General features: G+C 42.5%; 1 protein-coding gene across 6 annotated transcripts in view; it reads right to left on the bottom strand.

Moving 5' to 3' along the window:
- Positions 1 to 1,277: 1,277 nt before the first annotated feature.
- The window catches only part of CRYZL1 (crystallin zeta like 1), a 47,391-nt gene continuing 33,774 nt past the window's right edge, over positions 1,278 to 14,894 (bottom strand). For 5 of the 6 annotated variants that reach the window (XM_061627750.1, XM_061627747.1, XM_061627745.1 and 2 more), the window contains 3 exons: positions 7,437 to 7,542; positions 3,212 to 3,257; positions 1,278 to 1,649 (listed from right to left, as the gene is read on the bottom strand). In XM_061627750.1, coding sequence (XP_061483734.1) covers positions 1,550 to 1,649; positions 3,212 to 3,257; positions 7,437 to 7,542 — 252 coding nt within the window. In that variant the 3' untranslated portion in view covers positions 1,278 to 1,549. The remainder of the gene's footprint in view (positions 1,650 to 3,211; positions 3,258 to 7,436; positions 7,543 to 14,894) is intronic. The other variant, XM_061627749.1, reaches the window with a different exon arrangement.

Here is a 14,894-nt window from a genome sequence, read left to right as displayed (position 1 = left end):
GCCAGAAAAATCAGGGCTAATTATGTAAAACAATTAGAGTCGGCCTGATATTGCTTTTGTTGATTTAAATTTACATGCATATGTCTACTATTGTAGGTTTTTATGTATGAATGTATATATTTATTTTTGGATGTTTTTGGTGTGTTCTGTAGTGTTTTGTGTATTTTATGCATTTTTGGTTTCTTGTGGTGGCTAATGGCTTTGAGCAATAAAGGTTATTCATTCATTCATTCATTCAATATGGAAATATTAAACATAGAGCATAGTCTACACCCAACCTTTGTGTGAAAAGGCGGGCTAAATGGTGTCCTGATGGAATTTCTTGATAGGCAATGGGCGGGAAGTGGCAAGGGAAAGAAAAGAAGGTGGACATAAGACATATTGGGGAGAAAAGCAGAGAAAGGAATGCTTAATAGACAAGCATGCTCCAGTGCAAGATAAAAATCTGTAATGCAAAGAGGCCTTGGATGAGGAGCCAAAGTGTGATCTCCAGCCTACATTAGGGCATATCCCACCATGGTGTGGAGGTGAAGGGAATAGCTCTGCTTGCCCTTGCCTCCCTCTTGTTGACTGGGTTATATGTTTGAACCACGAATTCACTCACTCAGTTACATATATATAAAAAAGGCTATTGCATACTCCTAACATAGGAAAGAAGCATGCAATATGAAAGTTTTAAACAATGGTGAATCAGAAGTTTATGTGACAGTGTGTAGGTTACCAAGTAATTACATCACAGAGTATACTCAGTAAGTACTTGTGACACTCACAAAACCACATTTCACCAAGTAATTATAATAGGAGAGTATGTGCTGTATGAATGAAAATATTGCATTTTCTCCAAGTGCAAATACTGCACGTTGGGTGCTTAGAAAATGTGGTGTCCTACCCACAGTAGTGCTATCTTGAAGACAAGACATGTGGATTGTACAAAACAAATGAGTAATAAATAGACATTTATTCCACACAACCCTGCCTGTAAAGAAAGGCCCCTTAGCATAAGTATCACCTGTAGGTGCCAATAGTTCCTGCTTTTTCTAGAGGCAAGAGCTAAGTATTAAAAGACAGAGCAAAGCCACCATTAAAATCAGGTTAGACTGAGAAAGCCCTTTTGGAATCCCTTGTCAATGTTAATAGTTTTCCAGTGACACTCTCACCCCATTTTTATAGGATTCCCTCCTCCCCACAATCTCCTTTATCTGATACAGCACACAGAAGTCCCAAGTGAAACAAAACACTGCCAAATACGTAAAATAAAACAGCAGACAAAAGGCAAGTATTGTCTCCTAGGCATAGGAGTTACTTCTAATGGGAAAAAAGGACCACAAATATGAAGGAATCAAATTACAGTTGCTAACAGAAATATTGTTTTAGACATGGTGATAAGAAAATAAAAGCTCTAATTTCTCTCCCCAAATGTCTAAAGAATCTCCAAACAGTAATTCAAATGTTAATTGAAATTCACTGAACAATAATTTATAAATATGCAATTTAAGCAAAGTTCACAAATTTATACTTCATGCTGCCTTAGAAGCTAGGCATCTGTACTTCAGAGCCGGACAACTTGTCTTTTTTTTGCTGGATTCTTCTGAACCATTTCCATAGAAACTTTAGCTTCATACAATGGGATTGGATCGTCCAAACAAGGCCTAAAATAGAATAATATCTTAGAAGTGACTTGAATGTATGCTCAACTGAAAAAGAACACAATTCAGGACAACTACCATAGACTTTACTTTTTAGTAAAGCAAACCTTACTGCTCAAACAAATTGAATGTGTTATAGGTTGGCTATGATCCCTGAAACAAAGTGCAGAGAAAATAGCAAATGGGAAGCAGATGTTTCATGTACTTCAAAACAGGTTTTAAAAGTAGTTTTAAAGATGTAGTTTTTTTAAAAGTAGTTTTAAAGATATTGCTTTTTAGACCAGTTCTTCCAACTCCTGCCCTTTTAAATCCTAAAACTCAACTGCAAATTATTGACAAAAGTAAAAATAGCTATATGGTAACCAGGGCCGGCTCCAGGCATGCGGGGGCCCTTGGGATTCAGCTTGCCCTGGCCCCCCAGTCAGTGGGCGGGTGTGTGCACGTGCACATATGTGCGCATGCGCGCCCTCCCACAGCCCCCCTACCTGTCTAGTCTTTACCATTGCCCTTAATGAAGATGGCAGCCGCAGTTTCCCTAAGGGGAATGAAGCCTCCGCCGCCATCTTTGTTGATGGCACACATGCGTGCTATGCGCGCACATCTCTGCCATCAACTAAGATGGCGGCAGCGGCTTCAGTACCTTAGGGAAGCTGTGGCCACCATCTTCATTAAGGGCAATGCTAAAAAGCTGGCTGACAGGTAAGTGGGGGGGGGTGCGGATCACGGAAGGGGAGCGGAGGGCCCCTCAGGGGTTCCTGTAGCTCCGGGGCCCTCGGGCCAGTGCCCAACCTGGCCGCCATTTAGAACCGGCCCTGATGGTAACCATTAGTAGAATATTAACTATTGGAAGAAATACCTTTAGTAGCTTATTCACACCAATACACAGATTCTACCTAATTTCATTCAGCTGTAATTTACAGGGTTATGAACATCCACATGGATTGTGGACAAGTGTCAGGCTTGGATAGGCTGTTTCCAACATAATGCATCTGCAGCATAAGTCTGATTCAAGGTGAGTTAATTTACCATATAAGGGAATAGGCAGATTCTCCCAGAGCAATTTGCATAGCAGAGAATGGAACTTTACAGACTGTACCTGTATTCTTGTTTATAAAAAATGTAAATGTACTGCCTTCTAGTTGATTCCAACTTATGGCGACCCTATGAAAAGCTCCACGTAATTAAAATTCTGCCTGAGAGATATTTTGTGGCTATACCTATTGACAAGAATCTCAGGAATCATGAAACCAGCTCCATGAGCCCAACAGGTTTCAGACTTGCTTTTCTTGAAAAGTAATTCCCGTCCCCTACTTGCCACATGACAAAATGGTTTTGTAATGGAAAGGAGTTTCAGAAGCTGTTCATTATATTGGCACAGGGATTTGCTGTTCATTAAAAAGAAATGAGCTATTGGAATGCCCCTTTCATGACTCTAAACAGCCTTTGAGATCCCACCCATTATCATCAAATACTGAGGCAAAAATCTTATTTCCCTTTTTAGTTAGTCATCTTAGGAAATGACTCTGTGGAAAAAGCCCCATTTCATAGTTGCACATCTGACTTACCTGAAAACACCATTTGATAGCTTCTCCATTATATCGTCTAGAATACGTGTAAGATAATTTGTTAAGAAAAACAGCGTGCAGATGGTGACTAACGTACATTCTTAAACACACTTATTAGTAAATTCCAGTAGTGAATGTGCTTGTGAAGAAAATGGATAGAATTGATTTGCAGGTCTTTAATTTGTGAGAGTGGTTACACTCTACATATCCTGCATTTCTGGGTAGAAATTCATGGTAGTGTTTTAGAGCATTATGATTTATAAAGCATTAATTTTTTAACACAGATTAAAAACAAGAGGAGAGTATATCCCCAGGCTTACAATCTCAAATATATTACTTTTAAACATAATTATACTTTTATTTATTCTTAAATAAAGGAACTCAGATGTTTCATGTTCTAAATAGCAATTAAATTTCCCATATAATAAAAATTCCAATACTGTGATAACCGTCAGTAAAGGGCCTCTAGTTGGACTGAGTTTTGGAGATATTCTATATAGCGCAATTTGTATATGTATTTTGAAGACAGATTCACTGGGAGAAAGAGGGGCTGTGTGCAAATGAAACAAAAGAGTCTAATCTGCAATTTTAGTCAAAGATTCCACAAAGTTTTGTTGTTGTTGTTGTGTGCCTTCAAGTTGATTACAACTTATGGCGACCCTATGAATCACTGACCTCCAAGAGCATCTGTCATGAACCACCCTGTTCAGAGCTTGTAAGTTCAGGTCTGTGGCTTCCTTTATATAATCAATCCATCAATTTTTGAGCAGAATACGCTCAGCATGCTGCTCATTCACATTCAACTATAGCTTGTTTCAAACTATAGTTTAATGTGATGTGTAACCTAGGCCATTGTCTACAATACACATAGAACATTGTTTAATGTTGTAGGGTAACAAAACTTTCTCATCCTCCATGTATTATTTCAAGCCATTCCAACAAGAAATGAATTGGGTGCCACAAGGTAGTGCTGTCAGACTTCCGATTCCATTGTAAAATTGCTAGATAATGAACCTGCTGTACCAAATCAACTGTACATTTGTTGTTATATGCCTTCAAGTCAATTACGACTTAAGGTGACCCTATGAATCGGCGACCTCCAGTAGCATTCTGTTATAAACCACCCTGTTCAGATCTTGTAAGTTCAGGTCTGTGACTTCCTTTATGGAATCAGTCCATCTCTTGTTTGGTCTTCCTCTTTTTCTACTCCCTTCTGTTTTCCCCAGCATTATGGTCTTTTCTAGTAACTCATGTCTTCTCATTATGTGTCCAAAATATGATAACCTCAGTTTCATCATTTTAGCTACTAGTGATAGTTCTGGTTTAATTTGTTCTAACACCCAATTATTTGTCTTTTTTGCAGTCCATGGTATGTGCAAAGCTTTCCTCCAACACCACATTTCAAATGAATTGATTCTTCTCTTATCCACTTTTTTCACTGTCCAACTTTCACATCCATACATAGAGATCGGGAATACCATGGTCTGAGTGATCCTGACTTTAGTGTTTAGTGATACATCTTTGCATTTGAGGACCTTTTCTAGTTCTCTCATAGCTGCCTTCCCCAGTCCTAGCCTTCTTCTGATTTCTTGACTATTGTCTCCATTCTAGTTAATGACTGTGCCGAGGTACTGATAATCCTTGACAAGTTCAATGTCCTTGTTGTTAACTGTAAAGTTACATAAATCTTCTGTTGTCATTACTTTCGTCTTTTTGATGTTCAGCTGTAGTCCTGCTTTTGTACTTTCCTATCTATCTATCTATCTATCTATCTATCTATCTATCTATCTATCTATCTATCTATCTATCTATCTATCTATCTATCTATCTATCTATCTATCTATCGCATTTGTATACTTTCATCAGCATTCGTTTCAGATCATTACTGGTTTCTGCTAGTAGTATGGTATGGTCTGCATATCTTAAATTATTGATATTTCTCCAATTTTCACATCTCCTTCATCTTGGCCCAATCCCGCTTTCCGTATGATATGTTCTGCATATAGATTAAATAAATACACCCGTCTCACACCCTTTCCGATTGGGAACCAATCAGTTTCTCCATATTCTGTCCTTACAGTAGCCTCTTGTCCAGAATATAGGTTGTGCATCAGGACAATCAGATGCTGTGGCATCCGCATTTCTTTTAAAGCATTCCATAGTTTTTCATGATCTGCACCGTCAAAGGCTTTGTTGTAATCTATAAAGCACAGGGTGATTTCTTTATGAAATGCCTTGGTCTGTTCCATTGTCCAACGTATGTTTGCAATATGATCTCTGGTACCTCTTTCCTTTCTAAATCCCACTTGGACATCTAGCACTTTCCTCTCCATATATGGTAAGAGCCATTGTTGTAGAATCTTGAGCATTCCTTTACTTGCATGGGATATTAAGTTCAATAATTACTGCATTCCCTGGGATCCCCTTTCTTTGGAATTGGGATGTATATTGAATGCTTCCAGTCTTTGGGCCATTGTTTTTTTGCCATATTTGTTGACAAATATTTGTCAAAATGTGGACAGATTCAGTCTCAGTAGCTTGTAGCAACTCTATTGATATGCCATCTATTTCTGGTGAAGTATTTTAAGAGCAGCTTTCACCTCACATTCTAAAATTTCTGGTTCTTCACCATATGGTTCCTCCATGAATAAATCTGTCACACTTGCATCTCTTTTATAGAGTTCGTCAGTGTATTCCCCTGTTGATTATTCAACATCCTTACTCTTGGTTTAAATTTCCCTTTCATTTCTCTAATTTTTTGAAATAGGGCTTTTGTTCTACCCTTTTTGTTGTCCTCTTCTATTTCTATACAATAACTATTGTAATAGTTCTTTGTCCCTACGTACTAGTTGCTATATTATTGCATTCAGGGTTCTAACCGTGTTTCCATCTCCTTTTGCTTTTGCTTTTGCTTTCCTTCTCTCTTTAACCATTTTAAGAGTTTCTTCAGTCATCCATTGAGGTCTTTCTCTCTTTTTAACTAGAGGCATTGTCTTTTTGCATTCTTCCCTGATAATGTCTCTGACTTCAATCCATAGTTGTTCTGGTTCTCAGTCAACTAAGTTTAAACTCTCAAATCTGTTCCTTGTTTGATCTTTATATTCTTCTAGGTGCAGTTATAAGAAATTACATACCACAGAAAATGGTTTTCCGTATGTTTTATGTACTAAAAAGAATGTAATACATATTAATGGGGGACATGTTAAAAACTACTGCTCTAATAAAAATACAGTCCCAGTAATGAGCTCTTAAATTATCCTCATTAAGAATGCAGTAGTAAAATACGCAGGCAGTAATACACTAAGCTTGGATAGATCAAAAGATAGCTGGTAATGACAAAAAACATGAAGGGGGAAAAATGAAGTATTTCCCCTTATGAACACTATTTCATTTCTAAAATGAAAAGCACTTCTGGAAATCATGTGCCTCAATCATTAAATGTGTGTGAACCAGTTGTCACTCATAGGTACTTGGAACGTGCTCAACAATCACACATTTAAATATTTTATACAAAATATTGATTTTCAGAGTACTACAGAATACCCTCAAAAACAGAGAAAATGTATCGAATGGAAATGAAAAATAAGATTGTGAGAAATATTCTAAGCAAACATTGAAATACAAACTAAGGTTGCAATCCAATACATCTCTACTCAGAAGTAAGCTCCACTGGGTTCAATGGGACTTACTCCTAGGTTTGTATTGGATTGCAACCTAAGCCGGTTCACAGATAACCATGGTAAACACATTGTGGAGTGTTAACAGTGCAATTCTAACCATGCCTATTCAGAAGTGAACCCTGCTGAATCCACTGGGACTTTCTTCCAGGTACATGTATAGAACTCCAGCTTGTGTATAGGATTGCAAAATTAAAATTTGACTGATATTAGCACTGATTTTAAAAATGGTTAAAACTAATCTTAGTTAAGATAGCATCCTGGTAAAGAGTAACCATGGTTAAAGTCAATAAGGGAAGGACTTAAAGAGGGATTTGCATGCAAAAGGAGAGTGCAAGTTTCCACACTCACTCCCATTTTCTTAATCATGGTAAAGAGATTGCAACAGCTGCATCAAACCTGCTTTTCCATTTGCCAGTCATGGGGAAAAAAAAGACATTTAAGCACATTTTGCAAATGTCATTGCAGTATGTGATGCATTTTGTTGCCACTTTCTTTAAAACAAATCAATTATTCATCAATTCACAGTATAAACATTGAAAGGATATATAGATATTTCCCTTGATGCATGTTTGACAAATTCCATACCTCATCATTCAGGAAAGAGACTGTAGCACCTTTAAGGAACAGGGACCGACTATCTGGAGGATCCAACTTTTAAAAAATGTGAAAAAAAGTTAAGCTATATTATCCAAAATAAAAATGGCATGACCAAAGCACATTAGTGAATAGTCTCTATAAGCTTTCCAGTAACAGGGAGAAAATTTTTTTTTCAACACATATGAAATTAGCTTGTTGTTTTATAGACATTTATGTTCTGGAAGATACTGAGCAAGTATTCTAAGACAAAGACAATTTATCATTTTGTGCTACAATGGTTGATATAGAAGAAATTTCATTTTATTTCAATTATGAAGTGCCTCAGATTATTACAGTATAGAATAATGTTGCACTTGCTAGTTGCCTGGCTGCTAATAACAATTGCCTCCAAAAGATCAAGACTGGTAGTTTGGACATCATGTAGTAGTGCCTTTTTTCTTTTTTTTTGCCTTAAAGGCTACTGATCTGGCTGCACTTGAAGTATTGACTAATCACCCACTCCCTATAAGACAACATGCGCTAACATCACCAAAAATGCTACATGCCATCGGGCAGCCTTTTGGCTCAAAAACAAGCAGTGACATCAGAGAATTACACCATGTGTTCAGTAGTGAGAAGGGACACAAAAAGACTAATGATTGCTAAGTCTTCGTCTTGGATCTGGAAAACAAGTAGTGGTGGCAGTTGGTGACAACTTCCTCTTTATGCATTTCTTAGCTCCAGATGCTTAAGGTACTTAACCTTTCTCCCTTTTGCTATCAAGACCTTCCTTTCACACACTTCCTTTCATGTTCTACAAGCATCTAATCTTGTCCTCTAAAAACTTCCACTTTTTTGCCTTGGTTGCTTCTCTCCCTATACCACTTTTCTCTCTCTCTCCCATCAGCACAACTGTTATAGTTTACTATGTTGAAGTTAATGACTTTTGATTTCTTATAATTATATTGATTGCTAGTTGCCCAGCAGATCCCATATGTGGATAAAAATGTTTTTAGTAAACAAAACATATCCCCCTTCTCCACACATCACGCTGCTTCTACCCTCCTCCAAGTTCTGTCAATCCACTTCTTTTAAGTAAAGCTTTTCTCAAACCCACTGGCTCACCTTGCCAGAATTTTCACGATTGCTTATCCCATTCTTCCCGCTCATTGTCAATGCATTATCTACCCCAGTTGCTTATCTTGTTCATGTAATGCAGAATGTATACACATCCCATAAATCATGTAACTGCTTGTTCTCTACAGTATCTAGCGCAATTACAACAATAGTATTAAACAGATGTGACACCACCATCCTATACAAGTTTACTTGGAACTAAATCCCTCTGTGTTCAACAGGACTTACTCCCAGGTAGCTGTACACAGAACTGCTGCTTTAGTAGTAACTTAGCTTTTACAAGTTTGTGATCATCATAGGAACATAAGAAGAACCTGCTGGACCAGGCCAATGGCCAATCTAGTCCAGTATCCTGTTCTCACAGTAGCCAACCAGATGCCTGTAGGAAGCCTGCAAGCAGGACCTGAGCGCAAAATGGACCATTGGTCTCACCTGAAGGGTGATTTTCATATGAGGACGGCCATCACTGCGGGTTGTAGCTCCACCTATCGTGCGAAGGCAAGAATGTTTTTGAAGTCAAGACTAGGGGCGTCAAGCCCCTCCCACTCTCCAGTTCATTCGCAGCAAGTCTATAGAGAAAAATCTAAAAATACAAGGACAGGGCCAACAGGCCTGCCAGCAGGAAAATAACATGCCTAATAACATGACTCTAACATAGCGATATAACAGAACTAGTAGTCTTGACTTCACTAGTAACTTTAAATACAATAGCGTAACAGTAATATATAACATCTTAGTAAAATATCTATACATCCTCCAACTGGGAGGGTCGAGATGGCCGTCCTCATATGAAAATCACCCTTCAGGTGAGACCAATGGTCCATTTTCCATATGAGGCTGGCCATCACTGCGGGATGTACCAAAGCAGCCCATAAGAGGGAGGGACCACCCACATGCTAATCATCATTAAGAACCTGTTGCAACACTCGTCTGCCAAAAGAGGCATCGGCAGAGGGATAACGATCTATTTTATAATGCCTGATAAACGAGTGAGGGGCAGACCAAACAACAGCCCTGCAGATATCAGCAACAGGAGCGTTGGTAGCAAAAGCAGCCGTAGTGGCCGCTGACCTAGTTGAATGAGCCTTTATACTAGCTGGAACTGGAAGTTTAAGGGACTCATATGCTAAGGTAATACATGCCCTTAGCCAGCGAGATAAGGTAGAATTGGCTACTTTATGCCCCATAGACCTTGGATGAAAGGATACAAACAGAGACTTCGTTTGTCGAATCTCTTGGGTCCTAGACAGGTAGGTCTTGAGAGCCCTCCGAACATCCAACAAATGCCAAGCCTTCTCTAGAGGATGAACAGGAGTCGGGCAAAATGAAGGGAGTACAATGTCCTGATTGCAATGGAAAACTGAATTGACCTTAGGATGGAAGGAAGGATCAGTTTTCAACACAACAGAGTCCTTGTGAAAGACACAGAGATGGCGAGCAGAAGACAATGCACCCAGTTCCGAAACTCATCTGGCAGAAGTGATGGCGACCAGGAACAAGACCTTGAAGGACAGTAGACGTAAAGGCACAGCCCTAATGGGTTCAAACGGAGGGCGTTGTAAAGCTTGTAGGACCTTGGACAGACTCCATGAAGGAAAATGATGGACTACAGCCGGTGAACGTAAAGCAGTGCCTCTGAGGAAGCGTTTAATGAACGGATGTGAGGAAATAGGGGCACCAGTGGAGGAGACTGAAAGAATGGACGAAAGAGTGGACGCATGTCGACGTAGAGTGTTGGGTCTGAGTCCCATCATAAAACCGCTATGGAGATATTGCAGCACCTGATGCACAGTGGCCTGGGATGGATCACAGTGTTGAGCCTGGCACCACTTAGAGAAAGCCACCCAAGTATGTTAATAAATACGGGTGGTAGATGGCCGTCTCGAGGATAAGATAATATCAATAACAGCGTCAGACAGTCCAGCCGACCTCAAATGTCCCCGTTCAAAAGCCACGCTGTTAGATTGAGCCAAGTGGGACCCTGATGCCATACTGGACCCTGGGATAGAAGATCTGGCCTGACTGGAAGTGTCCAGGGATCTGTCACCGACATTGCAAGAAGATCCGAGAACCGCGGTCGGCGTGGCCAATATGGTGCTATCAGAACCAACTGTGCCTTCTCGCTCCATGCCTTCCGCAGTGTTTTGGCTAACAGCAGTATGGGAGGGAAGGCGTACAAAAGACCGTCTGGCCACGGTATGGACAGAGCATCCACTGCTTCCGCTGCTGTGTCCAGGTATCTGGCAAAGTACCTGGGAAGCTGGTAATTGCGACTGGAAGCAAACAAGTTGATCGAGAAGACACCGAACCGACGCTGGAGACGCTGGAATATGGTCGGATGAAGTTTCCATTCTCCCGGAATGAGCTGTTGTCTGCTGAGCCAGTCTGCTGTCACATTCCAAATCCCTCTGAGATGCTCTGCTTTTAGGGATTGTAGATGTTGTTCTGCCCAGACGAAGATGAGGGAAGCTAGGTCCTGCAGAGGACGGGACCTGGTGCCCCCCTGTCTGTTCAAATGTGATTTTACACACGTGTTGTCCGTTCGAATGAGGACATGGTCCAAAGGGAACAGAGACTGAAAATGAAGTAGAGCTAAATGTACAGCCTTTAGCTCCAGCCAGTTGATGCTTTGAGTCTGCTCTGTGGTGGACCAAACCCCCTGAACGTACTGAGAGTTGCAGTGGGCTCCCCAGCTGATGAGACTGGCATCCGTGGTGACAACAGTCCTGTGAGGGTCTCTGAATGGAGTGCCTCTGGAAAGATGTTGGACCCTCGTCCACCAGCGGAATGAAAGGCGCAGTGTGGGGCTCAGAGGAACTGTGCGATGATTGGAGTTGGCAATGTCCTGTTGAAAAGGCAACAAAGCCCACTGAAGGTGGCGAGAGTGGGCTTGAGCCCATGGCACAATGTGGATGGTAGAGATGAACATTCCGAGCGCCCTGGCTAGAAGCATGACGTCTGCGGTTGTTTGTTGCATCAAAGACCTCGCGATGTTTGTGATGGCAGTTATGCGATCTGGAGACAGAAACACCATCGCCTGCAGGGTGTCCAACATTGGCCCTAGATGTAGTAGGCATTGGGTCGGTTGAAGATGGCTTTTGTCGAAGTTGACAAGCCAGCCGTTGTGAGCGTCTTTGGGATCAACCAGCACTGCCTTTAGAGCTTCCTCGCCGAAGAGCAAAGATCCAGCGTAAGGAGCTCTAGAAAGATTCACTCTGGCTGTAGAGTCAGCTTGCCAGTGGCGAAGCCAGAGGGTCTGTCGAGCGACTATTTGAGCCGTCATGGCTCGTGCCCCCAGTTGAGTGGCATCCAAAGTGGCATCAGCCACAAACGCTGCTGTCTTGCGCAACTTAATCAATGATTGTCTGAGAGAAACAGGATCAGGGGTAGGGTCCTCTAGCATATCATCCAGCCACATCATTGCTGCCCTGGAGAAGACGGAAGCTGATGCGGAGGCTCGCATGGAGAAGGCAGTGGCCTCATGATTTTTGCGGAGAGCGAAGTCTAATCTTCGCTCAGTAGCATCCTTTAGTTGGGATTCTCCTTCCCTAGGCAAAAGAGATTGCGAAACTAGGCTAGCGATCGGCTCGTCTATGCCGGGAACGGCCAGCTTGGAGGCAAATTCAGGAGCCAGGGAGTAAAGCTTGTCAGCCAGGTTTTTGAAGCGGCGAGTTTGGAATGGATGAGACCATTCTTCGGTGGCCAGTTTAGTGATGGGATCTGGCACCGGGATGTAATGCTCAGTAGGTGCAGGGGATGTGAGAACCCTGGCCCCTTTAATAGCTGGAGCGGCAGCTGTTGGGGGCGCAGCTTGGAGACCAAGGGTGTTAACTACCCTGCGAGCTAGAGGTTGATAGTCTTAGTTGCCTTAGATGGTTGCGGCTTGGCTGTCTGAGACATGTCTGGCTGTTCCGCCATCTTATATTCACTATGGGTGCAGTACACGGCCACAGCGGGGGCAGAATGTAGAGATCCGAACAGGCGCAGTACACGACCACAGAGGGGGTAGAATGCACTGGCAGATGGCTAAGTACACGGCCACAGAGGGGGCAGAATGTACGATGGTAACAGCGTCTATATAATGCAGACTAGAATTCAGGCTTGGTACACGGCCACAGAGGGGGCAGAATGTACGAGATAACAGCGTCAATATAATGCAGACTAGACTTCAGCCTTGGTACACAGCCACAGAGGGGGCAGAATGTACAGTATAGACCGCCCTGGAACACGGCCACGGGGGGGGGGCAGAATGTACAGTTCAAATAAGTTGTGTTTTGTACAGGGGCTGGGACACGGCCACGAGTGGGGCAGAATGTCCAGTTCAAACAGCTTGCGCAGTATCAGCCGCCTAGTACACGGCCACGAGTGGGGCAGAATGTACAGTTCAAATAGTTTGGTGCACAGCCACAGCCTTGATAGAGCAGTCACAGAAGTCCTTGGCTGTCTGAGACATGTCTGGCTGTTCTGCCATCTTATATTGACTATGGGTGCAGTACACGGCCACAGTGGGAGCAGAATGTAGAGACCCGAACAGGCGCAGTACGCAACCACAGAGAGGGTAGAATGTACGATGGTAACAGCGTCAATATAATGCAGACTAGACTTCAGGCTAAGTACACGGCCACAGAGGGGGCAGAATGTATGATGGTAACAGCGTCAATATAATGCAGACTAGACTTCAGGCTTGGTACACGGCCACAGAGGGGGCAGAATGTATGATGGTAACAGCGTCAATATAATGCAGACTAGACTTCAGGCTTGGTACACGGCCACAGAGGGGGCAGAATGTACGATGGTAACAGCGTCAATATAATGCAGACTAGACTTCAGGCTAAGTACACGGCCACAGAGGGGGCAGAATGTATGATGGTAACAGCGTCAATATAATGCAGACTAGACTTCAGGCTTGTTACACGGCCACAGAGGGGGCAGAATGTACGATGGTAACAGCGTCAATATAACGCAGACTAGACTTCAGGCTAAGTACACAGCCACAGAGGGGGCAGAATGTACGATGGTAACAGCGTCAATATAATGCAGACTAGACTGCAGGTTTGGTACACGGCCACAGAGGGGGCAGAATGTACAGTACAGAGCGCCCTGGTACACGGCGGAGGGGCAGAATGTACAGTTCAAAGAAGTTGTTGTTTGTACAGAAGCAACTGGTTGTGCAGAGCAAACAGCAGCGGAGGTACGTTCAGTAGCTGCAGAGGGCTAATGTTGCAAGAGGCAGCAGTATAAGGCAGTGAGAGAGGAACTCTTGTAGAGCTAAAGTCTGGGAAGCAGTTCAACGAATAAAAATCTCCAAGGTGAGAGCCGCAGCCGCAGGCTCCCGGATTGAATTTTAAAGGCACGTCCGCGAGGCAAACCACTGCGGCAGAGCTCAGGACAGCAGCGAAAAACAAACGACCTCCTAGGGGAAGTGAGGCAGGGAGTTGCAGCCGCAAGCTCCCGCTAAGGCTGGAGAGAACCGCAACCGCGGTCTCTCTAAGATGTAAGGCTAAATAAGCCAGGGAAAGAAAACGGCCCCGGCCAGGGAGAACCCCCCCCCGAAGGGAATTCCCCAGGAATTTCAAACAAACAGTGTTAAAGACAAGACAGAGGGAAGGGAAGCACTTGGATACACACAAACGACAATACCCTCACGCCCTGTCATACAAAGACAAACGAACACAAAAGACTTAGCTAAATGCTACGCTATAGAAATCTCAATCTTGTTTGTACGAAGGCAAGAATGAACTGGAGAGTGGGAGGGGCTTGACGCCCCTAGTCTTGACTTCAAAAACATTCTTGCCTTCGCACGATAGGTGGAGCTACAACCCGCAGTGATGGCCGGCCTCATATGGAAAAAGACTCTTCCCTCCTGCAGTTTCCAGCAACTGGTATTCAAAAGCATATTGCCTCCAATCATAGTGACAGAGCATAGTAATCATGGCTACTAGCCACTGATATCCTTATCCATCATGTATTTGTCTAATTCTCTTTTAAAGCCATCCACATTGGTGGCCATCAATGCCTCCTGCTGAAATGAATTCCATTGTTTAGCTATGCACTGTGTGAAGAAGTACTTTCTTTGGTCTGTCCTGAATCTTCCAGCGTTCAGCTTCATTGGATGTCCACAGGTTCTAGTATTAAGAGACAGGGGAAAAAACTTCTCTATCCACTTTATCCATGCCCTGCATAATTTTAAACACTTCTATCATGTCACCTCTTACTCATCTTTTCTCTAATCTAAAAAGCTCCAAAAATTGTTCCTTTCCCTTTTTGGGTTGCCCTTTTCTGAACCATTT

The sequence above is a fragment of the Rhineura floridana genome, chromosome 5 (genome assembly GCF_030035675.1).
Source record: "Rhineura floridana isolate rRhiFlo1 chromosome 5, rRhiFlo1.hap2, whole genome shotgun sequence".
NCBI classification, from domain to species: domain Eukaryota; kingdom Metazoa; phylum Chordata; class Lepidosauria; order Squamata; family Rhineuridae; genus Rhineura; species Rhineura floridana.
This window is presented reverse-complemented; position numbering and strand designations above follow the sequence as displayed.